The following is a 27,339-nucleotide window of genomic DNA, read 5'->3' on the forward strand; positions in this document are numbered from 1 at the left end:
ATCATTTACGTATAACACCCAGTGCTCATCCCAACAAGTGCCCTCCTTAATGCCCATCACCCATTTAGCTCATCGCCCCACCAAACTCCCCTCTGGCAACCCTCAGTTTGTTCTCTGTATTTAAGAGTCTCTTATAGTTTGTCTCCTTCTCTGTTTTTATCTTGTTTTTGTTTTTCTCCTATTTTCATTTTCTGCTTTGTTTCTTAAATTCCACACATGAGTGAAATCATATGATATTTGTCTTTCTCTCACTTATTTCACTTGGCATAATACACTCTAGTCCCATCACACTGTTGCAAATGCTAAGATTTCACTTTTTTTTTTATTGCAGGGTAATATTACATTGTATGTGTGTATGTATGTGTATGTATATATATACACATCTTCTTTATTCATCAATTGATGAACATTTAGGTTCTTTCCATACTTTGGCTATTGACAATAATGCTGCTATAAACATTGGGGTGCATGTGCCCCTTTGAATCAGCATTTTTTGTATCCTTTGGATAAATACCTAGTAATGCAATGGCTGGGTCATAGGGTAGTTCTGTTTTTAATTTTTTGAGGAACATCCATACTGTTTTCCAGAGTGGCTGCACCAGTCTGCTTTCCCACCAGCACTGCAAAAGGGTTTCCTTTTCTCTGCATCCTTGCCAACATTTTTTGTTTCCTGAGTGGTTAATTTTAGCCATTCTACAGGTGTGACATGGTATCTCATTGTGGCTTTTTTTTTTCTTAAATAGTTTGTCAAGTTGGTTTCCATATAACACCCAGTGCTCATCCCAACAAGTGCCTTCCTCCATGCCCATCACCCCCCTTCCCCTCTCTCCCACCCCATCAGCCCTCAGTTTGTTCTCAGCATTCAAGAGTCTCTCACGGTTTGCCTCCCTCCCTCTCCCCATTTTTCCCCTTCTTCTCCTCCATGGTCCTCCATTAAGTTCCTCCTAATCCACCTATATGTGCAAACATATGGTATCTGTCCTTCTCTGCCTGACTTATTTTGCGCAGCATAACACCCTCAAGGTCCATCCATGTTGCTACACATGGCCAGATTTCATTCTTTCTCATTGCCATGTAGTATTCCATTGTATAGGTAAACCACATCTTCTTGATCTGTTCCTCAGTTGATGGACACTTAGGCTCTTTCCATGTTTTGGCTATTGTGGAGAGTGCTGCTATGAACATTGGGGTACATGTGCCCCTGTGCATCAGCATTTCTGTATCCCGTGGGTAAATTCCCAGCAGTGCTATTGTTGGGTCATAGGGGAGTTCTATTGTTAATTTGTTGAGGGACCTCCACACTGTTTTCCAGAGGGGCTGTACCAGTTTCCATTCCCACCAACAGTGTAGGAGGGTGCCCGTTTCTCCACATCCTTGCCAGCATCTAGAGTCTCTGGGTTTGTTCATTTTAGCCACTCTGACAGGCGTGAGGTGGTATCTCAGTGTGGTTTTGATTTGTATTTCTCTGATGAGGGACGCTGAGCATCATTTCATGTGTCTGTTGGCCATCGGGATGTCCTCTTTGGAGAAGTGTCTGTTCATGTCTTCTGCCCATTACTTCACTGGATTATTTGTTTTTCAGGTGTTGAATTTGGTGAATTCCATATAGATTTTGGATACTAGCCCTTTATCTGATATGTCATTTGCAAACATCTTCTCCCATTCCATCAGTTACCTTTTAGTTTTGCTGAATGTTTCCTTTGCTGTGCAGAAGTTTATTTTTTATTTTATTTTTTTTATCTTGATGAGGTCCACATAGCTCATTTTTGCTTTTGTTTCCCTTGCCTCCGGAAACATGTCTCATAAGAAGTTGCTGCAACCAAGGTCAGAGGTTGTTGCCTGTTTTCTCCTCTAGGATTTTGTTGGCTTCCTGTCTTACATTTAGGTTTTTCATCCATTTTATTTTTGTGTATGTGTAAGAAAGTGGTCCAGGTTCATTCTGCATGGCACTGTTCAGCTTCCCCAACACCATTTGCTTAAGAGAGTGTCTTTATTCCATTGGATATTCTTTCCTACTTTGTCAGAGATTAGTTGGCCATATGTTTGTGGGTCCATTTCTGGGTTCTATTCTGTTCTGTTGATCTATGTGCCTGTTTTTGTCCCAGTACCATACTGTCTTGGTGATTACAGTTTTGTAATACAGCTTGAAGTATGGAATTGTGATGCCTCCAGCTTTGGTTTTTTGTGTTTTTTTTTTCAACATTATTTTGGCTATTTCTGGTTCCATACAAATTTTAGAATTGTTTTTTCTAGCTCTGTGAAGAATGCTGGTGTTATTTTGATAGGGATTGCTTTGAATGTGTAGATTGCTTTGGGTAGTATTGACATTTTAACAATATTTTTTCTTCCAGTCCTTGAGCATGGAATGTTTTTCCATTTCTTTGTGTCTTCTTCAATTTCTTTCATAAGCTTTCTAACCTTGTGTAGGCAATGAGCCTTATCGTCAACCCTGCTCTAGCTCTCGATGTCTCTCAAACCTTCTTATCATCCAAGTAGCCTACTTTATTTTTAATAGCTCCCTATAGTTGAGGGTGTGCCAAGACCTGTCAGTGTCCCAAAGGGGAAGATCTCAGTAAGGAGACTGAGTCAGTGTCCCAAAGGGGAAGATCTAGATTCAGGCTTATTGGAAGCCAGATCTTCAGGCAATAGTGTTTAAAGTAGAGAAATATATGCAGTTGTGTGGGACCTCGAGTGTAAGGTCTGCTGGCCACAGGGCCAGGTGATCTGGAGTGGCATTTGCAAAATCAGGGCTCCACATGATGTACAAGCTCCTTTCTGGGAGATACCAGTGGGCTGTCATGAGGCACAAGGAGAGAACAAAGTGTCCTCCAGCCTTTGTTCCCTAGGAGCACCTCAGATGTGTGCCAAACCTGATAGGTTCCCTAGCCCACCAGACATATGTAAGAGGTGGCTTGAGTCCCTAGCCCACCAGGAGATTCTGGTTCTCTGGAGCACAGCAGAGAACATGGAGATAGTGACTGCCCTCTGGGGAGAGGTCTCTGGAAATGCTTACAATTAGTCCTTAGATGTGTGCTTAATTATAAGCCTGTGCCTCCAACTGCAGCCATGATGATAAGCTAACAGGTGTCTTTCACAGATAGACCAATCTCCTGGGTCTGTTACCTCTTGCTGTGCCCTGGGGGTGATCCGTGTTCAACAACTCTTTCTCTGCTGGTCTAGTCCTCTGGGACCCTATGAGCAAAAGCCCCACTGGCCACTGGTACCAAGTCATATAGAGCTGTTCCCTGATGACAGCTGCAAAAATTGGGGCACCAGACAAGGATCTAAGCTCCTTTTTGAGAGACATCAATGAACTTGAGTGACTTTGAGGGAATCCACCAGCCTCTATTCCTGAAGAACACATCTACAGACTCCTAGATGTGTGCTAAACCAGAGGCCTGCCCCTTAGGCTCCTGGACAAGCAAACAGGCTTCTTTCATGGAATGACTGAGGGTGTCTTGCAGCCTGCTGTCTGTGCAGTATCCTAGGGTGGTAGTCTGCCAAGAACGGTCTTATTGATACAGCCCCAAAGAACCCAGGAACCCAAGTCTCCCTGGCCTCTGGAGCTAGGTTATCAAGGGCAGTCCCCTGGGCAAAAACCAAGGCACCAGACATTTATCTTGGAGATACTGGTGCTGTGGGGCAAGGTGGGGCCGGGGGAGGGGGGGGGCACGGCGGCATAGTAAAGATGGTGCTTGTCAGGTCCTAGAGAGTAATCCAGCAGGGTCCTAGATGTGTGTGTTATGGTAGATGCTTGCCCCCTAGGCCTATGCTTTAATATAAGCAAATGAGCTTCTTTCAGGTAAAATCTGGGTGCAGTTGGCTGCCTCTGGGTTGGGCTGTAAGGTTGGTGAGTCCAAGTGTGCAGGCCCTTTAAGACCCCATTTCTCAGTTTGCTATAGCCTTGTGGGACTCATGAATGCAAGCCTCTTTGGTTTTCAAAGCTTGAGGTTTTGGGGGCTTGTCTCTCAGGTACAAGTCTTAAAACTTGGGGTATCGGTTGGGGGCTTCAAACCCTTCTCTTCTTGGGAAGAAGCTCTGGGTTCTGAATTCTCTTCTGACTGGGACATCACTGTGCGGGAGGGTGGGATTTATGGCAAGATTGTGTCCCAGCCTCTTCTACCTCCTTCGATGTGGTTTTTATTCTTGTTTGCCTCATGTGTAGCAGTTGCTCAGTCAGGTTTAAGTTTTTTTTCGGAGGCATTCATTCCATATGTAGCTGCAGACTTTGTGTGTCTGTGGGACATGCCATCATGAATCAGAAGCTGTCATTTCTTGTTTAGATATTTGTAATTGTCCCCTGCAACTGGCCAGGCTGGCAGTTCCTTGTGAGTCTCAAGACCTGTGGCACTGGGGATCAGTGTCTGGTATTCAATAAATGTCTGTTGAATGGATGTATGGATAATTTGTGCCCCAGTTACTACAAATAATAGTTTGAGCAAAATGCATTTGAGGTTTTTGTTTACTACCACCATTTTTATAAAGGCTTTATGAGATATAATTCACAAGTAAAATTCACCCATCTAAAGTATACAATTCTGTGGCTTTTAGTATATTCAGATTTGTACAATTTAGAAATATCTAATTTTAGAGCATTTCATAGCCCTGAAAAGAAATCCATACTCATGAGGATTCACACCCCTTTCTCTCCTTCCCCTACCATAAATGTTTAACTCTAGTTCTGATGAAGAAAACTAAGATACCCATTCTGAAAAGGGTCATGTACTGAATGAAACTTTAGGTAGGTATCTTTTGGAATAAAAAAAAAAGTATACACAAAAGCCTGCCTCTTGGTCTATACCCCTGAAAAGCTTCTAAGCCTATTTCCCTCCATTATCAGGCATAGCATCTGACTCATAGTAGATGCACAGTAAATACACATGGAATTAAATCTTAGCCACCTAAATTGTCTACGTGTGAAACTCTAAAAAAAGATAGAACACTAGTACCTTATTTATTAACTGACAATATTATGAGATAGTGACCTAGAACAGTTAATCTAATATTTACTTCCTATAAGTTAGGCACGTTTATTAACAAAGTCTCATGACATCCCCATGAAGAAGATACTATGATTATTCCCCTGAGATTAACGAGCTGCCCCACCAATAAGTGGCAGAACCACAGGCTGTAGAACCCGACTGCAGAGCCTTCTACCCCTCACCATTTAACAGAACAGAAGCTGTGCAGCTAACTCTTAAATCCCCTCTCCTACTTACCTGTCTCTCTGTCTTTTTCGCAAATGAAGTTATTGATATCTTCACAATGGAAGTCATTCCACTGCCCAGCATAAATCAGCCCAGCACAGTCTTCTCCTGGCCCATGGCCATGACCCCAGTTATCTGGCTGTCCAGCTTTCCAATTTCTTTTAACAAAACAGAAATAGAGTGTTATTTGCAAGTCACGCAGAAGTTTTACCCAAGAGCAGCAGAGAAATGTAAAAAACATAACTGAAGCATGTCATTTGTCCTGGGATAAAAAGGCACTGTATAAAAGCTGTGCCTGCTCTTTGAATAAAAAGCAGCTGCTTTTCAGAGTGGTGTGTAATGCAGCATCTCCCTGTAGGCTTGTTATCTTTGCCACAATGAAATCAACTCATTGAGCTGCTTCATCACAATGCTGAGGGAGTAAATCCTTCTGCAACACAGTTAGGTGAATGACTTTCCAGTGTGTACTGGAATGCTGACTTCTGGATGTGTGTTTACATGTTTGTGTGTGAATATATATGCACACTGAGGACATAATACACACATACACACTCTCTCTCACTCTTTTGAGAACCCAGAGGGATCTTTGCACATCTTGATTCCTTGCCTCTTACAAGTCAAAGTATCAGGCAGAGAAAGTGGGGGACCACCAATATACACGTTTATGAGAATTTACAATTACAAACCCTTGGTTGTGGTTGTCTGGCTAAGATGTAGATAGCTGACTGCTTTAGAAAGAAATAGTAATTTAATCATACTGAAAATTACTCCTACATTTCACTGCCTTTTTGGGAAGGGAAATTCTCAAAGACAAGTTATCTTTAGGATGAGTTCACTTGGGGCTTGTTAACTTGAATGATGCAGCTTAAAACACCACTTTGTCAGAGTTCACTGTTCTTGATTCCCTTTCTGTGCAATAAATTGGTTGTGCTTCCAAAGACTCAAAACTTGAAAGCTCAATTTTCTCTAAGAAGTAGGTTCTTGCACAGAAGCTTGTGGTTACAGCCTGAGAAGACAAGCTTGCCTTGCATGGAAGGTCTAAAAAAACATGTGCAGCAGAAGGCTCTTCCCATAAATGATGACTCACTACACCATCAGCCATAGGGTGTCCTAAGGTAACCCGAGGATAGAGCCCATATTGCTCCACATCTTTTTAAAAAATTTTTTTAAATGTTTTATTTATTTCTGAGAGAGAGAGACAGCATGAGCAGGGGAGGGTCAGAGAGAGAGGGAGACACAGAATCTGAAACAGTCTCTAGGCTCTGAGCTAGCTGTCAGCACAGATCCCGACATGGGGCTCAAACCTATGAACCATGAGATCATGACCTGAGCCGAAGTCGGACGCTTAACCGAATGAGCCATCCAGGTGCCCCTCCACATCTTTTGACAATAGGATCAGTAAGACTAGAGGACTGTGGGAAAGAACAGGTGAAATTTACAATTAAAAGGTGGGGAAACAAGGTAGAATTGACTTTCCCACACCATATATATATATATATGTATATATACATATATACATAAAATATACATAATACATATAAACACATAAAGTATGTATAAATATATATGGATTTATATATATAAATAGCTACACAGATTATGTATATAAACACACACACACAGATCTGTATATATATGGATTTTTAAAAATTATAAGTGACCTCACTTAAATCTAGTGATGAACAGATAATTTAGACAAAACCATCCAGCTAAAAAGAATAAAAGTGGGATGATGCTTATGAGGGAGTGTTAGAAATATTCATTCACACACTCACCCAACAGGTATCCATATAGCACCTAGTATGTGCCAGGGATGATGCTTCATGATGGCAAAACAGCATGTGGGTTAGGGTTGGGTTAGGGAGAATTCCCTCCCTCACAGGACTTATGTAATAGGCAAGAAACAAGTGAATTAAAAATTTCAGATTGCCACGGTGATGCCAGAGACAGATGAAGTTAGAAGGAAAAATAGTTTACTTTCTGCTTTTTTGTATTTCCATCCACCCTGTAGGACCGAATGTTGACATTTGGCAATGTCAACAATGCCTGAGCAGTTTGATCCTGGTGGTGCACATTTGGTTAATTTCTGTCAGTAACATGAGGGGGTTGATTCCAATTTGTTTATAGAATTTGAGATTTGTAATTCCTGAATGTGTAATGATAGGACATTTGATATTCTTTATCTCAGTTAATTGGGAAGTTGTATAAATAGGAGTTCTGAAAGAAGACCTGCTTCATATTTTCCCCTTGCATTTCTTTCAAGTTAAATGCATAAGAGATAGCCTTTATCAGTGTGCCTGGGTGGCTCAGTTGGTTGAGTCTCTTGACTCTCTGATCTCTATCTTGGTTCAGGTCATGATGTCATGGTTCTCTTCAGGAGTTCCAGCCCTGCATCAGGCTCTGTGCTGATGGTGTGGAGCCTGGTTGGGATTCTCTCTCTCCTCTCTGCCCCTCCCCAGCTCTTGTGCTTTGCTCTCACCCTCTCAAAATGAACTTTAAAAAATTATAAAAAAGAGATAACATTTATCACCATTCTCCAATATTTTTCAAGTCATTGGAATTCTCTGCATACAGTGCTCAAGTTTTTCCTTTGGGACTCGAAGTAGGATGCAGTTCTGTGGCTGTGTGTGACTGAGGTGACACTAGTGTGGATGGCTGCTGCGGTAGCCTGAAGCCAAGCTCCAGGGGCCAATCTGTCTTGCACCCAGTCTCAAAATATCCCTTTGGAAAAGCCAAAATCACATGCAGTGATTTGTAGCAAATACCCTGAATCTTCATGGTTATCATTAAACAGAATAGAACATGTCAGATAAATAAAGTGTATATATTTTAGAGAAGAATTTCAGCTTCCATTGCGCCTTAACTTCCTTTACAGGTATATTCTGGAAAGAGGATGCCTGAAGCCTGGGCCACTAGTCCCCAAATCCCATATTATAACACACATCCCAACGCACATTTGTACCTGGACAGCATACTCTAAGTACACTGGGGACCTTAGAAGTACTTGGACTCACCACTCCAGTGAGCTGTAAACACACAAGCACATCAGCTAGTGGGTGTGAACCTCCCCCACCCAGAGTTTTGGTTTCTCCACAAAGTCTCAATCTTGGGAACAGCCCCTTCCAACCTCACAACCTAGTACTTTGTCATCAACCACAAGGCTGACTGAGGCTTCATAGCCAAGAAACTTCTGCTGGTAAAAGCCTGGCCTCAAAAAAGTGAGAAGTATTACTTTGTTATAGATTATTCTCCTGATACCAGGGTCTGTATAGCTTTCTTTCCAGTGGCCTAAGCCAATGCTACTCTGATAGAAACATGAAGCATCAACCGTAGTGAGTTTTTAGTGAATTAGATGAACCTGAAGGTTCCCTTCTGGTCTCTACCATTCTATGGCTCTATAATCTAAAAACACAATATGTAATATTATATGGAACAGTATGTGGACAAAGAGGCAACCCATGTTTTATCCTTGCAGTGCAGGGATGGGAGTGTTACGTATAACTTAACAGCATACTCCCACCAAATTGAGGTCCTGTGTGGGGGACTAAGAAGTGGACAAGAGGAATAGCAGAATTTCAAGTGTGCTTTGGGAAACCCTCAGGAAGATTATTACATCTCTGGTGATCTAACTACGGTGGACAACTGCAAGCAGGGTGGGCAGGAAAAGGCCTTAGAAGGCTCCCTTTCAGTTGTGCTCTGAGCCAAGTCAGTGGGTTGAGTCTACACCCCACTTGTGTCTGATTCCCATGTTCTTACCAGGCAGCCTCTATTAACAGTGATGACCTCTGCCAAACAATGTACTTGCATTTATTCCATCAAGAGTAGAAAGGTCAGCTTTGATGTGCTCCTGGTTTCACTGATCCTCTCTTTCATCTGTCTATGTTCTGTTTCACTGCTTTCCAGTCATAATTTCCATCCTTCTACTTACTTTGGGGTTAATCTGCTCTACTTCTACCCCCATGAAGTGGAAGCTTAGATCATGAATTTTCAACCTAGAAACTTTTTTTTAGGGGGCTCCTGGGTGGCTCGGGTTGGTTATGACCTGGCTCAGCTCAGGTCATGATCTTACAGTTAGGGAGTTTGAGCCCCTCATCAGGCTGTCTGCTGTCAGAGCAGACCCCACTTTGAATCTTCTGTCTCCCTGTCTCTACTCCTCCACAGCTCGTGCACTCTTCTCTCTCTCAAAAATAAACATTAAAGAAAGAAAAACCAACTTTTAAAAAAAACATAAGCACTTTAAAGGAGCCCTTTATTGAGACTTGTGTGATGGCCTAGCATATAGTTTATCTTGGTGAATGTACCCAATGTACTTGAAAAGAGTGTATTTATAGCTCTTGGGTGAAACAGTCCATAAACATCAATGAAGTCAAGTTAGTTGATAGTGTCTACAATATCCCTACTGATTTTTCTACTTACTTGTTCTATCAACTGCTATAAGGAGAATGTTGAAATCTCCTTTGAAGCCCTCTTCTTTACTGTGTCCACATTTGGGGTTGGTATGTCTCTTTTGTTGATTGTGACATGGTCCTGGAAATCAGACTTTTTTTTTTTTTTTCACATGAGTAGGAGAACAACACGTCTCACTCATTGTTGCCCATGAACTCTGGAAGAGGCCCTCTAGGCCAGCACAGAGGCTGGCTCGCAGCAGACTCTCCAGGATAATTCACTGAGTGTTGACATAGGACAATCTCCAGTCAGGGTTAGACGCTGGCCAGGAAAGAAGTTTTCACAGTTCCGTGGTGAAATGAGAAAACTAAGGACAACTGTGTGTGTGTGTGTGTGTGTGTTTGTGTGTATGTATGATGGCCAAGTGTCTTCTTGGAAAAGGCTATAGACTTTGTTTTTTAATACCAAGATTTGTTGATAGGCGATTCTTAAAAAACATGACCTTAAGTGGCAAATAAAATGTTGGCAACGTATTTCAGCCCTCCAGTCTTTCCTTTGGAATTGTATGAGTGTGGACCCAAAGCATCTGGGAAACTGTCCTGGGCAGCGTCCTGAGCCACTAGATTGTTTCTCATGCCATCCTTTCCCCCAGTAGCTACAAGATTGAATGAGGCAGGTCATATGTTTTATTAGAAATAAATCTTGGTGCAGGTTTGCGTATGCCCCAACCCTTTGGCATCCAGCATCCATTCCTTGTTACCCTTGCTTTTTGTCTGTTTTTTCTAGCACTGTCTTTGTCAACTAGGTCCCAGCATAAAAATGGGGAGGGGAGTGGGTAAGCAAGCGGTAGGGAGAACCTTTTATCTCTTGTCTATTTCCACTTCACCAGTAACCACAAACACCAGAAACAATTTCAAAAGGATTGTGAAAGTGAGGGTGTGTGGGTGTGTGTTCGGGGAAAATGGTAAACATCTAGGAGACATGACTGATTTTTCTGCAGCCTGGGCAAGGCACAGGGAAGTGCCAGAAGCACACAGAAGGAGGGTGAATGTGAGTCTGGGTAGACAGAGAAGTATTTGGGGAGACATACTGGTGAGAGACCACCAAGAGCCTGAAGCCCAAACCCATCCCCAGGCCATGGTGGAAAATGTTCTTCACAACGCTGGTTTGGCATCTGAGTGAGATGACTATGTGTGGCATTTCAGTCAGGATATGGTAAAATACATCAATGCCAGGTAGTGTTATTCTGCAGTTAACTGATTAGGATGAAGATAGTTAAGATTTTGACAACAGTGATAATAATACTGATACTCGTACATGACATTTCTTGAGCACTTCACATGAGCCCAGAACTGTACTAAATGCTTTATATACATAATCTCATTTAATTTTCATTATACTGATGTAGGTCCTTCTGTAATACTCACTGGTAGGTGAGGACATGAGATTTCCCATGGTTGAGTAACTGGCAGCTATGAATGCCACGTCAAACCCTGGAACCCAGACCTCACTGCACTGGCTCTTTTTCTAGTTTGAGCAGTGTTTATTATTCTATGTCAAATTAAATTAGCTTTCTGTTATTGAGGCCACATAATATGTCTGCCTAATTTATTCTTGCTTTTAAAACTTGATCCTGTGGACTTTTCACGTACCATATATGTGTTCCTCTGGGTGGAAAATGAGAGGTGCAGTGTGTGCTGTGGTTAGGGTCAGAAGCCAAGGCTCTCAGGAGGATCCAGGGTGGTTGTGGTTAGGGAGGAGTTCCCAGAAAGGTGCCTGATCATCTAATCCTTCTCGGGTCCCAGGTACTGACACTGGTGCTCTCCTTCCAGTCACCAAGTTCCCACTGGAGCCCATGGAAAAAGAGAAAAGTTCCCCTTTGGGAGAGCTGGCGTTGACGGTAATGTTCCAGCTCAATCCATCCCATAGGAGCCAATCCAGTTTTTTTTCTTGGAGGAAGGCTTAAGATTGAATTTCTTAGTGAGTCTAACCTAGACCTTTTATGCACTTATCGTTGTGAGGGAAGTGGAGGAGGCTGATTTTTTTAAGCTTGCCCCACCCTTTAAAAATTTTTTTTTCCAAGTTCATGTACTTTTATTTATTTATTATTTTTTTTTTACAAATAGTTTATTGTCAAATTAGTTTCCACATAACACTTGTGGGGATGAGCACTGAGTGTTAAAAATTTTTTTTAATGTTTATTTTTGAGAGAGAGACAGAGCATGAGTTGGGGAGGGGCAGGAAGACACAGAATCTGAAGCAGGCTCCAGGCTCTGAGCTGTCAGCAAAGAGGGACCCAAACTCACGAACCATGAGATCATGATCTGAGCTGAAGTCCAATGCTTAACTGAGCCACCCAGGCACCCCTAAGCTTGCCCACCCTTTTACAAAAACAAAGGAAAGATCCTGGCACTCTTGTCTCTTGAAGACAAGATTTATGCCTTATCCCCTAAACAGAGATGCCTTCATCTCCACTGCCAACCCTCCCAACTATTTCCAGTCTCCTGAGACGCATCTCTGCCACGCTGGGTGCTCTCCGTGGGCTGGCAGCCAATTCCCCGAGTGCTAGGGTATGGTATGGCGTAGCTTCCCCTCCCCCAAGGACAAGTGCAGAGGGAACCACAGGCTATCTGTCAGGCCTGCAGGCAGAAAGCCATTTGCCCTTGGGGCACTGTGAGGCTCACCTTCTTTGGAGCAGACCTAACACCTTCCAATGTTCCATCTTGATGTGCGGTCCGTCTTTTGTAAAGAAAGGGCCTTAATCTGGTTGCTACCTATATCCTCTAATCATGCTGGTCATGTGGAAGATTTAAAAGTACAAAGCGGCCTGTCTACCTGTGCACAGGCACACAGAAACATTTAAATAACTCTCACCGGCTTTTCAACCGCCTCTGGCCCCTGCTCCTCCTACTTGACGGCCACAGGCATGGCCTCAATACCTCCAATACCATCTTAGCCCTGAAACACCTCACTGTCTCCTTCCTGGGTGCTGTGGTTGCTGCTATCTTCAAACCGTGACACCTTTACGCCTGCTTGAGCCTCTGCAGGTCTGCCTTCCCTTCTCCAGCAAAAGAAAGGTTGGTTATTGGGAGGTGAGTTTTCATAAATTCTGCTCCATGTGGTACAGCTTGTTTGTTGCCTATTTTTACATCCATTAGAGGCAAAGCAGGAGTTGGAAGAAGTGAAATTCAGATTGGTACAATTCAGTCACCATCTGACCCTTGTGAAGAATTAGGGAAGGAGCTAACATGACAGTTCTGGGATTGAATTAGGGACACAGAAGTCCCCATGAGCCTGGGAGCCTGAGCAGGTATTGTAAAGGGCTTCCATTCTTTGTTGCTGCCTTTACAGAACTCAGGTCACACTGGACCTACACCTTCTGTTCATGGTGCACCTGTCATAAACTTGTAGTGCATAATCATACTGTGGCCAGGAGCACTGCTGGGGTCAGGGGCACTGATGGTGTTATCCTTAGGGGAACTCCCAGCCCTTGTCAGAAACAGGGCTGGGGTGAGCTCTGATCGTGCCTCAAGTAGTCTTCCTTACCCTTCAGAGCAGCATTTAAGGAGAACACCTCAGTGCACATATCATACTGTGAGCTCTTAGGAGTCTCTGATTTTTTTCCCCATAGAAATGAAAAAAATTCACTCCAAGAAAAGAAAAAGGAACCCTACCTTATAGCACAGTGATTCTCAAGCACACATGGAAATACACACTGGTAGCAGAAGCCTCAGTGTGGGGGGCATCTCAGGCATAGGGTCGTTAAAGAAGAAACTGCAGGGGGTCAGGCAAAAGGTGAAAACAAGAGCAGCCTGAGTCTGCCCAGGGATCTGGAAGGGTCTGAGCACTCACTTGTACTCTGGAGATGTCCCATCGAGCCACTTCCATTCATTTTCGTGCTCCAAGTCTGTGAGGCCAATCCAGTGGCTGTCTCTTCCGACCATCTGCTTTTTTATCCATTGCTGAAAAACAAACCCATGATGGTGCGTTGTAATTTGGGGGGAACACCTATCTGGAGGAATTCCCCCATCGCCTACAACATTTGGGGGAAAAAAGGACATTTAAAAGAGGATGTTTGTTAGAGCACATACATGCTTCTGCTCTTTTTTTTCCTCTTATAAGTTTGTAAGTGACATTAAGGGATGCTCTTCCTCTTCTAAATCACCCAGACAACTCAATGAATCCCACCAGGCTCTATCCCTCTCTATCACACTTTGCTCCCATGTTCTAATAATACTAACAGCTGTGGCATTATTGAGCTTTTCCTTTGGCCAGGTCCCATGTTCAGTGTGTCACATGCAACATGTCCTTAAGCCTTCATAGCAACCTATGTAACCAAGATAGTAAGTAGCTGAGCTGAGATTAGACTTTACAAAATCTAAAGCCCAGGCACCTGACTGGATGCTCATTCCCAGTATGCAGCAAACATCTGTTTTCAGGGCTGTGTCTGCTGGAGACACTTAGGGAAAAGGAAGGAGGCACAGCGTGGCCCCAAAGACCACTGGCATTGTTGCTAGAGGGACCTCAGTTTCAGCCTCAGCTCTGCATTTACTTGTTATCCCGTAAATAAAGTCAGTAAACCTTGTGGGGCCTCAGTTTTTTTATCTGTAAAAAGGGGATATAATATCCCTAGGTTCTAGGGTTGTTGTGAGGTATAAAGGAGAAGTGTCTTGTACCGTGCTTGGCACACAGTAGGGGCCTAGAGAGTGGCCAGCATTGTTATGTGTGGGCTCTACCTGATGTCCTTCTCCACTCTTCCTGACCCTGCTGAAACCACAGATCTGGTCCCCTGCACCTGCCCCTACAGTGCTCATGCCCCTTTGTTTCTCCCTCCACAGGCGTTTGATGCCAGCCCGCAGGCTTCTTTTCTACATGACAGCACTTTCCACAGCCACCAGGGGCGGGGGAGGGGGGGAGGACAGGGAGACACACATCCCCGGCTTAATAAAGCAGTATCTTCCAGGTTGAAGCAAGAGGACATAATTCCCGTGCCACGAATGCTTCTTGTCACTGGATAAAGCCCAAATCTCCAGAATGCAGCCTTCTGTGTTTATGTGACTATGATTTCTTGATATCTTTGAATCCCCAGTAAGCATGCAATTTCCAGATATAAACTATCCTTAAATAATAGTTTTCTCCAAGTATGCTGCCAACATACCTGTTCGTCTCTCGTGTTTATGAAAACGAGATGTGAAGACTTGTCTTCACAGAAAAGTTTTGCGTCCTCGAAAATTTCTTTCTCAACCGAAAAATAGTAGCATTTGTCTGTGAAGTTCTTCCAGTGAGGTGGGCAGCCTAGGAATGCAAACATTTAAGATGTTAATCAGGGACTCCGGGGTGTCTGTCAGTTAAGTGGCTGATTTTGGCTCATTATCTCATGAGTTGTTGAGTTGGAGCCCTGCATCAGGCTCTGAGCGGACAGACAGCTCAGAGCCTGGAGCCTGCTTCAGATTCCGTGTTCCTGTCTCTCTCTCTGGCCCTTCCCTGCTCATGCTCATGCTCTGTCTCTCAAAAAATGAATAAACATTACAAAAATATTAACACACACACGAAGCACTATGCCTTTCTTTAGTTATATTTAGGAGGCCATGGCTTTGGCCTCACTTCCCTCACAGGCCAGGAGCAAGCAGTTCCAGCATCTGTGTGTGAGCCTGAGACTGCCCCTGACAGACATGCGGAGAGCAAAGACGGGTCCAGGGGGCAGGCCTCAGAGCACACAGTAGTCAAAACTACGGAGCCTGGAAAATTATTTTCGCTGGGTCTTATTTCCTCTGCGTCTGGATTAGTCTTTACAGTGACAGAAAAAACAACAAAAGGCAATGCAGATGCAGATGTTCCACGTTGGTCTGGAGTCACACGGAACTGATCAGTAACTAGATGAGAGCGCCCAGAACCAGAACTGGGCTTGTGGATGTACAAGGCTGACCAGAATCATGCCTAAGGAAATCAGATGGACCTGGGTGTGATGTAAAGGAGAGAAAAATAGGCTTAGTTGATAACCAAACACTGAGGGTTTTGCCAAGTTATCAAAATTTAGTAATCAAATTTAATAATTATATAAAAAAAACCTAGAAGCACCATAAGACCTTTTCAAAACAATAAAATCTGGGCTTTAGTAACAAAGTTCCATCTACGTGGTTGCTGAGGGATGTCTATCCCCAGGTGAAGGGCATAAAATGAGAACAAGATTGGTCGGGGGTAGCCAGCCTCAGACTTTCATGAAGGAAATTTGTGAAATTTGTCCCTGAGGGCTTGACTTAGCTAAATAAACAAGCAGTAGAGAACCTGATGGTGTTTAGAGAGAAACACATGTGCCTGAGTGACACCACCTGCGCAGAGGCCTGTGAGAGCAGAGGGGGCCATGTGCCAGCCCACGTGGTGCCTTCAGTGCCAAGAGAAGTGGGGCTGCATGCTGGGGGCTGGGCACAAGTCCACACAGTGCCCTTGACCCTGGGTGTGAGGGGGGGCTCAGACTTACCATTGGCCTCAGGTGCGGAGGTTGGCTCATTCTGTAGGGCCAGAGGCATTGCTGCCCCTGATGGGCCTGGGGGGCCAGGGGGACCCTTTGGGCCTGGCATGCCTGGCACCCCAGGCAAGCCTGGCAGCCCCCGTGGTCCAGGCACCCCTGGCTCTCCCACGGTGCCCTGCAATCCCTGGAAGCCCGGAGGGCCCTGAGGGCCAGGGAGTCCATCCTTGCCTGGAGGACCTGGGGGGCCCGGGTCTCCACTGGGGCCTTGGGGGCCGGGCTTCCCGGGGGATCCACGGGAGCCTTTGGGGCCCTGCAAGCCTTTGGAGCCTTTGCCGCCACGCTCTCCAGGGGGGCCAGCTGGCCCTACTGGTCCCCTCTCACCGGCAGGGCCAGGGGGACCAGGCTCCCCCTTCTCTCCTTTCTGTCCTTTGTTGCCAGTGGGACCAGGGGGTCCCTGCTGTCCTCTGTCACCTTTCGGACCCCTGGGGCCAGGAGGACCTAAAACATAAAAAAAAAAAAAAGTACATGGTATGAACATGAAATCCACTGTGAGGGATAGTAAAAAACTTATAAAATCTCCAATTAAAAAAATCTAGACATATAATATATTCATTAAAGGAGTGCTTCTTGTTTCACTTGTTTCTGCTCTAAGTATTTAGAATATATCTCTTTAAAAAAAATTTTTTTTTTTTGTTTTTGAGAGAGAGTATGCATGCAGGAAAGCAAGGGAGGGGCAGAGAGAGAGGGAGAGAAAGAATCCCAAGCAAGCTCCATGCTGTCAGCACAGAGCCCGACACACAGCTCGAACCCATGAACCATGAGATCATGGCCTGAGCTGAAGTCAGATGCCCAACCAACTGAGCCACCCAGGTAGTCTGCATTTAGAATATATCTTAACGGTACACTCCCTCTGGTATCCACTGATATTTTAGGGAGAGGGATAGCTTCACGCCAACACAAACTCACACCATTCACTTGGGCTCCCTTAGTCATCTGGGATTGTTCCGTCACCAGTAGAAAAGCTGTGCGGCTTGGGATGGAGATTCTCGCCTACCTATTTCCTCTTCTTTTCATCGAGTTGGATGAAAAATCCCATCAAGAGGGATTTTGAGAGGCACCATCCTAATTCATCCTCACCATCTGCCATCCTCACCAAGTGGCAGCCTCTCCTCTGTCACATCACTCCCACCCTCCTGGCTCCTGCAGCAGTGCTGCAGGGATACTGCTGTCCTTTGTGCTGAGCCTTCCTCACCTGTGGAAGAGCTCAGAGGGTCTCTGTGGGCAAGTGCTTTACGGGCTGGGCTAAGTGTCATTTTCCCCAGTGTGTTAGTCTAATAATGCAAATAGGGATGTGGGCTACAGAAAAAATAGGTGACCACGTAATTGGGCAGGTGAGAGAAAAAAAATGACACCATCTTTCCCCCAAAGGAGGAAGGCATCATTGTTGTCATCCTAGAGACACTCACACAACCTGGAATTGTTTTGTTTTCTGTAAATCCTCAGAAGTGACAGGGAACTGCAGACAGACACACCACAACCAGGATCTGTATAGTGACAATTTTTGAGCTACTTTCACGTACATTGTTATCTGAACTTTATCTATGAGATTATATTCCCAGAGCACATTTGAGGACTTGTAGGGCCAGAGACAGCAAGCTTCTTATACAACACTAGCTCCTCAAGACCGAAATATCCAGGAGAATTAGACATGAACAGTCAAGATCCAGTAGTGGACCTGGGATGGGAGTTCCAGTCTTCTCGTGTTGGAATGACTGTATCTAGGAGGACACTGTTCTCAAATATTCTACTTCCCCAGAATTTTTAAGTGTCTGAGAGCTCCTTGTTCTATGTGAATATGTAAAAGAGATCCACGCTCATTCTTTCCATAGAAGTAGAGAGCTTTTCAGGCTGGGCAGGCAGAAGTGCTGAGGAGAAAGAGGGTAGGTAGGCCTCCCACCTATGTTTTTCTTGATCCCCTTACCCCTCTCCTCCCCCACTGGCTGGTCAGGACATAACAGTGAAGTAGGCCTTCCCTCCTCGGTGGGGAGTGGGGATGGTGGTCTCTCTGTCCCACTCCCCTTTCTAAGCTTTGATGGATGTCCACGGTACCCTCACATTATCCATGGCCCCAACTAGCCCACCCATCTCCGTCCTCCCTTAGCAAGAACCTTGGCTCTGGACTCAGCTTTCCTCATTTAAGGTACTCATGATGTTGCACTGGATTGATTGGCAGACCTTCTACCAAGCTGTAAGAGAGTTCATGCTAATGATTAGGACTAGCTTCAGTGTGTACCTTTTGAGAATCCTTCCTAGAGGTGTCTGCTTGAGAAGACTTTGTGATGAAGAATTTTCTCTCTGAACCCAACTCACTGACTTGTGCCCACTAGCTCCTGTTGGCTGTTCTCCATCATTGGTTCTCCCGGTCTTTATTTCCATCTCATAGTTGGACAGTCCATTTTCCCTGGGATGTCCTGCCAGGACCTCCAACCTGGCATGTCTAAAACTGACCTTATCCCCTCTTTATTGTTATATGCCCTTCTTCCATCATCCTTCATTCTATATCATCACAACCACCTCTTCCCTCTGTCACTCATCATCACCCAGTGTGGGGGTTCCCTTTTGACAGATTTTTATAGTAGCCTCTTAACTGTTCTTCCTACCTTTGATTCCTCTTCCTTCATTCCACTCTGCATCTTTCCCACATTTGTCTTCTTTACCCACAGTTCTGATCTCCACTTGCCCTAGAATATTTAGTCCTCACTACCTGGTCATGTGGTGTTAAATCAGGGTTTTCATGACCTGGTCTAACGTGTCTTTAGTCCATCCTCCTCTGCACTCCTGCATCTCTTCTCTTAAAATTGCTTCTGCTCATATACACCTGGAGAATTCTCATCCACCTACCATGTGATCCTCCCAGGTGGAAGCTTTTCCTCTTTCTCTAATCTTTTAGTACTTGTTCTTTGAGAGCACTTATCCATCTAGCAGCTAGCAGTGTCTGGTGCATAGTCATTCAGACAGTGTTTATCAAACCAATCTGCATCACAGATCTAAATGCCTAGTGTGCTAATGCCAAATGTTAGGGTCCCAGGAGAGACCAGAAGGGAGAGATTTGGGGGGAGCAGCGATTTGCTTGGTGTCCCTTACCTCATTGTAAGAAATAGAGCTCCATTCAGTCTATGTATCAGGATGTCTCTGGCTGGAATGATCCTGGGGAGATCTTTCCTGACTCTACTCATATTTAAGAATTGATCCAGGAGTCTCTTCATCTGCAATCTGAGTGTTGTTTTTTTTTTTCTTTTTAAGCTGAAGAGGCTCTTGAAATGTATTAGTAAAGATAGGAAAGGTGGATTTTCACTGTCAAATTTATCTTCTGTAATAAAATATCTTAGTTCTTTTGTGTGGTTGAGAAATAGTGCCCTAGAGATTAATAGTGAGGAGGGTGGTGTGTGCGTTCCTCCATAATGGATGTAGCATTATGGAAGGTTCTAGTGGAATAATACTGACAATAGGCCAAAACAACAAAATTCTAATTTAGTTAGAATAATAGCAAAAATAAAAGTAGCTTTTCTTCTCACTTGTTTCTTTTTATGGTCTATGTTCAGCCTTTAGAAATCCAAATAATGAAGAAGGTTTTTTGGGAAATTCAAGTGCTTTAGATTCTTTATATTTACTATCCTTATGGGTTTTGCCAACAATCAGTGTTTCTCAATCACTCACAACTGGGTTTGGTACTATACTATACTTGCAAGTTATGGGACATGGGTTTACCTGTGCCCATGGAATAGTGACTGTGCAGGGGCTTATCTTCCTGATGTGACAGGGAGGTATATTTCTTCCAGAACACCTTCCTCCAAAGACACACAACTCTCTACTCCTCTCCTGATATGAATCCGAGACCTTCCTTACCTAGGATGACAGCTTCTCATTAATCTTATTTCTTTCCTGGGTTGGGTGGGTTTAGGGTGTTTAGCTATTTCCCTCTGAACTAGAGTGCTTCTCAAATGTCTCCACTTACTCCACATACAAGTTATGGCTTATTTTAAGAACAGCATCAAACATGGATCCCACAGTCAGTGCAAATATCAGCAAGTGCTAACTTCCAGATCTTGAGAAGAAAGGGAAAAGATGTCAAGAGAAGATGCAAGTTTTTGCCTCTGATAAAGGTCAAAAATCTTTTTTTAAATATTTATTTTTGAGAAAGACAGAGCATGAGTGGAGGAGGGACAGAGAGAGAGGAAGCCATAGAATCTGAAACAGGCTTCAGGTTCGGAGCTGTCAGCACAGTCTGACACCGGGCTTGAACCTATGCACCATGAGATCATGACCTGAGCTGAAGTTGGACGCTCAACCATTGAGTGACTCAGGTGCCCCCAAATTTTTAAAATTTAATTTATTTATTTTGAGAGAGAGAGGGAGAGAGAGTCCCAAGCACCCTTCATGCTGTCAGCGCAGAGCCTGATGTGGAGCTTGAACTCATGAAACCATGAGATCATGACCTAAGCCAAGATCAAGAGCTTAACCAACTGAGCCACCCAGGCATCTTGAAAATCTTATTTATGATGCATTTCCCATCTGGATTAGAATAAAAACTGAATTTTTTACAGAAAGCTAAAGTGGAACATTCATGACTGTGGATAAACTCCTGACAAGCACAGTGATATTTATTTCTTCATCCATAGCTGCCCCCGCCTTGGGAAAACCATCATATCACTAGAGCAGGAAGCTGGTGCTCTACCTTCCAATGCTGGGCTAATTAAAAAAATGTACTCTATGTGTCCTATATGTAAGAGGATTCATTAATATACTTAAGTATTCAGTAAGACCGTACTTTGCTAAGAACTAGAAATTTGTAACATTTTTTAAAAATTACTGAGAAAAAAAGCTAAATCCACCACTTAAAAAAAAAAAAAATCCAGTACTGGCTACCCATAAAAAACAGATTATTAACGCTAGAGGTATATCTTCCTCTAGGACCCGGGATGCTAGCATCACATATTAGTATCTGGATAATCCTAGGCTTTTAGGTCTTACTTGAATCTTTTATTGGGCAGCTGTTGAAGTGAAGAGAAAATGAAATAAAAGACAAGTCAAACCTAGTGCCTTAAAGCTGAAACAGTGAGATAAATGACACGGGATTATTTATGAGGCTGGGCATAACAACTTGTGTTTGGAGTTGAGAATGTGGTAAACGGTACATGTGGAGGGACTTGTGATGTCCCATTCAGAAGCAAATTTGAGATTTGCTTTCAAGACCAAGTGAGTGGCTCCCTGGCTCAAGATTCTGAAATGCCAGGATAGCAGCATTGCTAGTAAAGCCATCACAAGCTCCAGAAATGCCTGAATATGACCTAGACCAGATCTTTGAGCAGCCTGGTTTCACTGCCAGCAAAACATCCTGCCTCTGTTTCCCACCTTCTAGAGCTGGGAGCCTTGAACACCTGAATCCTCCAAACAGTTTAAAGAGGACAGAGGACTTTAAATCACTTTGCTGTTTCTGCTTTGGAAACCAAACTGCAGGCCTTGAGGAGGGCCCAGCCCTGTGTCCTACCTCTGGGAGAAGTTTCCAATTTGTTTTCCAACAAAACAAAGTAGAGAAACCACTTCAATTCTTACTGGCTTCCAAAATTTTGGAGACTTAATTTTAGAACCTTTGGTGGTAAGGTTAGAAGATAGAGAAAACTAGTAGTCTAATCCGAGACATTTTTCTTCTCATTTAAAAAGCTTCTTCGTAGGGCGCCTGGGTGGCTCTGCTGGTTAGGCGTCCGACTTCGGCTCAGGTCATGATCTCACGGTTTGTGGGTTCGGCCCCGTGTCAAACTCTGTGCTGACAGCTCAGAGCCTGGAGCCTGCTTCACATTCTGTGTCTTGCTCTCTCTCTGACCCTCCACTGCTCACACTGTCTCTCTCTCTCTCTCTCTCTCAGAAATAAATTTTAAAAAATTTTAAAAATATTTTTAAAAAGCATCTTTGCAATGCATGAAAATTCATTAAACATTTATTAAATACCTACTTTATTAAAAAGTCATTCTGTTTCACTGAGGTACTTTAAAAGTACCGATTTCACTGAGGAAATTAAAATATTTTTTTTTATTTATTTCTGAGACAGAGAGAGACAGAGCATGAGTGGGGGAGAGACAGAGAGAGAGGGAGACACAGAATCTGAAACAGGCTCCAGGCTCTGAGCTAGCTGTCAGCACAGAACCCGACGTGGGGCTCGAACCCACAAACTGTGTGATCATGACCTGAGCTGAAGTCGGACGCTTAACCGACTGAGCCACCCAGGCGCCCCTCACTGAGGAAATTTAAAAGATATTATTTGGCAATCATTTTGAAAAATAATTTGATTCTTAATCTGTTTTAGACAGGCTTCTGGAAAGCCATGGAAGCTCCTTCTCCACAAATATGCCCTCATCCACAGGGTGTATTTAAACCACCATTTCTCACCAACTGGCCACAGTCTGTTTCTCTGCCCTCAAATGCATGTTATCAAGGGTCCTCAGACAAGCAGTCTTCTTTGAGGAAGCATGGCAAGAGTCGGGGTTAGCAATGAGAGAAATTGATGCCTCCTGCCGAATCCATTCAGCCTTCCTATGTGTCTGTCAAGGTACAGCTCAAACATCAGTCTGTTACTGACACGTCAACTGACTGCTCTCCTGAAAACAAACTCTCCCACATTTTAACCTCCCAAACAAGCCATCTCTTCTCTTACATCGTCGCACAGCAGCAGGGTGTCATGTGGAAAGCATGGGTTTGGGAATTAGAAAGATCCAAGTTTAGTACACTCTGACATTACTAGCTCCTTGACCTTGGATAAGTTACTTGGGCTCTCTGTGCCATAGTTCCCAGCCCTACAAATGTGGAATGCTGGTAATTCCTACCTTAAAGAGATGTAACAACGAAAGCAGACAAATTAACCAAGTGCTCAGTGTCTCCTGTGACTGAACAGCACCATAAGTGTAAGGGCTCATTAAGAGCAAATCCAGAGAATTTCCCAGGAAGCCTCAGGGTATTCTGAATCTTGCAGAGGCAAACCCAACATAACCCAAAGTTAATCCAATCCTGCTCCATCCTACTTTTTTTTTTTTTCTAGAAGAGAGAGAGAGAGAGAGAGAGAGAGAGAGAGCGTGAGCAGGGGAGGGTCAGAGAGAGAGGGAGATACAGATTCTGAAATAGGCTCCAGGCTCTGAGCTGGCAGTCAGCACAGAACCCGACGCGGGGCTTGAACCCACAAACCGCGAGATCATGACCTAAGTGAAAGTTGGACACTTAACCGACTAAGCCACCCAGGCGCCCCTGCTCCATCCTACTTACTTTATCTCCTCTTTCCCTCATCCTCAGGAAGAAGATCTGCGTGGAGGGACAGAGGAAAGGCACTGGAGAAGTGCATAGGAAATGCAGCTCTGCCCCCAGTCTCCTGTTCTCTGGGAACACCTCATGGGCATTCCTGTTCTGGAGGAAGTTGAACAGATGGAATAGAATAGGGGCAGTTTGTTTGACTTGAGAGGTTTCATTTACCTCACAGAAAGTGCAGGTATTTTTTTTTTTTAACGGTGTATAAAAATCATAGTGTAACTTTATTTATTTTTTTTTACAAATAGTTTATTGTCAAATTAGTTTCCACATAACACTCAGTGCTCATCCCCACAAGTGCCCTCCTCCATGCCCATCCCTCCTCCCCCCCACATCCATCAGTCCTCAGTTTTTGTCAGCATTCAAGAGTCTCTCATGGTTTGCCTCTCTCCCTTTCCCCCACCACTTCCCCCCTTCTTCTCCCCCTTGTTCCTCCGTCAAGTTCCTCCTAATCCTCCTATATGTGCACACATATGATATTTGTCCTTCTCTGCCTGACTTATTTCGCTCAGCATAACACCCTTAAGGTCCATCCATGTTGCTACACATGGCCAGATTTCATTGTTTCTCATTGCCATGTAGTATTCCATGGTATAGATAAACCACATCTTCTTGATCCATTCATCAGAAGATGGACACTTAGGCTCTTTCCATGTTTTAGCTATTGTGGAGAGTGCTGCTATGAACATTGGGGTACATGTGCTCCTATGCATCAGCATTTCTGTATCCCTTGGGTAAATTCCTAGCAGTGCTATTGCTGGGTCATAGGGGAGTTCTCTTGTTAGTTTCCTGAGGAACCTCCACACTGTTTTCCAGAGGGGCTGTACCAGTTTACATTCCCACCAACAGTGTAGGAGGGAGCCCATTTCTCCACATCCTCGCCAGCATCTAGAGTTCTCTGATTTGCTCATTTTAGCCACTCTGACTGGCGTGAGGTGGTATCTCAGTGTGGTTTTGCAGGTATTTAAAAAGGAAAAAATCATTCAGAAACCAGGATCTCAGGTGTTTCAGAAACACGGAGTCAGAAACCTCATTCTAATAGACATGTTGCACTTAATATGTCTAAATGGGTCTCTCTTCCTGAACCTCCCCAGTCTGTCCATCCACCTACTTGGCTTAAGCTAAAAACTAAAAACTGCTCCTCTCTTTCCCTCACCCTCCACAGCCGATCCACCCATCAGCCTCATCTAGCCACACACTCTGGCCCCTGACCCTGTGTTCAGTTTCTGTCCACATCCCTCCACCGCTACTCCTACAACACACAGTGCCTCATGGCTGCTCCTCTAGGCTTCGGACACTTTGGGTAGGAAATTCTAGGGTCCTGGGTATCAAATGGGGTCAAGAACAGGTTGATGTGAGCTCTAAATACTCACAGCCCCTTGGACCTGTAGATTCTTCCCCTCGGCAGAGTATAGCCAGAGGAAGCCAGTCAGGGCTTCTACAGCAAGGCCCTGTTGACCAGGAAGGGCAAGGCTGCCCTTGAGTCTGCCGACTCCTCCTCACTGAAGAGACCCATTTCTCTCATCTCCAAGTCACCCATGTCTGACCCATAGCCCCTCATTGGACCCCCGTCACTCTGCTTGCTCCCCATAATCTTTCTTCTCCCACCTCACCCCCTGACCTTGCACCCAGAATGACCTTTTAAAAATATAAATGAGACCATGTCACCACCGTGCTTCAAATCTCCCTGTCACACTTAGAATGAAATCCCAGCTCCCTCCCCTCACAGACTCCTTCAGGGGCAGCTGAGGGCTGGGGAAGAGGGTCACCCACTTTCAGTGATTACTGATGGGGTTGACAGCATGGGCTTTGTCACCAGACAGCCTGGGCTTAGATACTGGTTAACTATTTACCATCTCAGTAAATTTGAGCAATTTCCTTAAATACCTCTTTAAACCTTAGTTTCCTCATCTATAAACTGGTGATGATCTTCTAAGTAAGATTTGTCTTACAGAGTTTGTGTAAAGCACTCAGTACATTTACTCATATTAGCTGATAAAAATAATCACAATAATGGAAACATTAATTTAAATCCAGGGTCTGAATGTTCAACTATCAGCTTTTCACATACTTTCCTAGCTGACAAGCTACACTGTCTATACACTAAATAAGTCAGAAGTTTACTTGTAGAAGACAAAATAGCAATTGAACTAATGGAATAAAAAAACTATAAAACTTATATCTGGAAAATAGCCAGGAAACCACAATACAATTCTCTTAGGTTTTACAATGCCCAGAGAATTCAGAAAGCTCTTACTTCATGTGTTGTATTATTTATTGGGATATGCCCTCATTTTTAATTTAGGTTGAGAAAAAAACAGGGAAAAATCTAAATCACCTAAGGTCTTTCTTATCATTTGAAAACCCATCCCTTATTCAGAGTATGACTTACACCCACAATGTCCCTGCAACTGTCCATCCCCTCTAGAGTTGGGACACCCATATTTCTCAGGGAAGTCATTATATTTACAGGCAACACCAATTTTTATAAGCAACATCATATAAAACCAAAATGTTTTCTATTAATGAATACTCATTTGTCTTTGTTTCACTCTCCTCAGATGTCATTTAAAATCTCTTCCATGTGACAGTCTTTAAATAGCTATAGATAGCAGCCACGTCTCCCACTAAGCAGCCTCTCCTGTAGGCTGAAGTTCCCAGGTCCTTCAATCCTTCATCAAGCACATCTAGACTGCATAATCCTGGGCAAATTTTTCCGAGCATGCTGGTCTGTGAATGTCCCTCTTGAAAGGAACTCCCCGCCCCACACAGTACACATTATCCTCTAGGGGTAATCTTGCCACACTGGAGTAAGATATTACCTCCTTCATTTTGGACATCATATTTTTATTGATATAGTCAAAGATCACATTAGATTCACTGGCGGACACAGTGACTCGCTTGCAGTCAACTAAAACCACTTTTATGCTTTTCATGCATACTTCCTTTAAGTCATGCTCTCCCATCAACATTAGCCTATTTGGTCTTTTCCATCTACCAGAAGGATTTTACATATATTCCCCATCTCCTTCATTTGTTGGTATCTCTTTATTATTCTAGCTTCTCTGGGTCATTTTGGATTATGATTCTATCATCCTTGGGCTAGTATGTATAGTTCCATGTCATACAAGTATGGGATTACCAGGTCATCCATATCTTCATGTTAGTCACTGACAAAGCTGTTGAATGGGCCCCTGCCATCTGCCACCCAGACTTGCTGTCAACCACACAGGGACTCATTAACTACCATTCTTTATTCTCATTCTGCGGTAGACATACCCGAGGGTCACCCCCAATGACTCATGCCCTTGTGTAATCCCTTCCCCTTGAGTGTGGAACCTGTGACTTGCTTCTAACCAACATAACATGGCAAAGATGATGGCAGGTCACCCCCTTGACTTACATTAGATTAGATGACATTATATAACACAGACACAGCAGACTAGAGTGAGAGACTCCCTTGCCAGCTCTGAAGAAGCTGCAGTGTTGTCAGATGGTCATATGGCAATGAACTATAGGTGGTCTCTAAACCAGTACCCCTTACCCACCCCCCACCAAAACTCCCAGGAACCTCAATCTCACATTTGCAAGGACATGAATTCTGTCAAGCACCTGAGGGAGTATGGAAATGGATCTTCCCCAGTCAAGCCTCTGATAAAACCTCAGCCCCTCATTGCCACTGCACCCTGGTGAGAGACCCTGAGTAGAGGACCCAAGCCTTGCGCAGATTCCTGATCCACAGATACTGTGAGATAAGAAATGGGTGTCACCTGGGTGGCTCATTGGTTAAGTGTCCAACTCATTATTTCAGCTCAGGTCACCATCTCACAGTTTGTGAGTTCAAGCCCCCATCAGGTTCTGTGGTGATAGTGTGGAGCCTGCTTGGGATTAGGTGTCTCCCTCTACCCCTGCCCCTCTTGCATGTGC

The 27,339-nt window shown here is 44.0% G+C and overlaps 1 protein-coding gene across 1 annotated transcript in view; it reads right to left on the reverse strand.

Annotated features, from left to right (window-relative positions):
• Window positions 1-27,339, reverse strand: part of COLEC12 (collectin subfamily member 12) — a 205,044-nt gene that overhangs the window by 11,628 nt on the left and 166,077 nt on the right. Inside the window, exons 6-9 of the mRNA XM_039218332.1 lie at window positions 16,072-16,560; window positions 14,752-14,888; window positions 13,446-13,555; window positions 5,220-5,365 (exon numbers count right to left, since the gene is read on the reverse strand). Coding sequence (XP_039074263.1) covers window positions 5,220-5,365; window positions 13,446-13,555; window positions 14,752-14,888; window positions 16,072-16,560 — 882 coding nt within the window. The remainder of the gene's footprint in view (window positions 1-5,219; window positions 5,366-13,445; window positions 13,556-14,751; window positions 14,889-16,071; window positions 16,561-27,339) is intronic.

Source organism: Hyaena hyaena, unplaced genomic scaffold (genome assembly GCF_003009895.1).
Source record: "Hyaena hyaena isolate Hyena2069 unplaced genomic scaffold, ASM300989v1 scaffold_14, whole genome shotgun sequence".
Classification (NCBI taxonomy): Eukaryota; Metazoa; Chordata; class Mammalia; order Carnivora; family Hyaenidae; genus Hyaena; species Hyaena hyaena.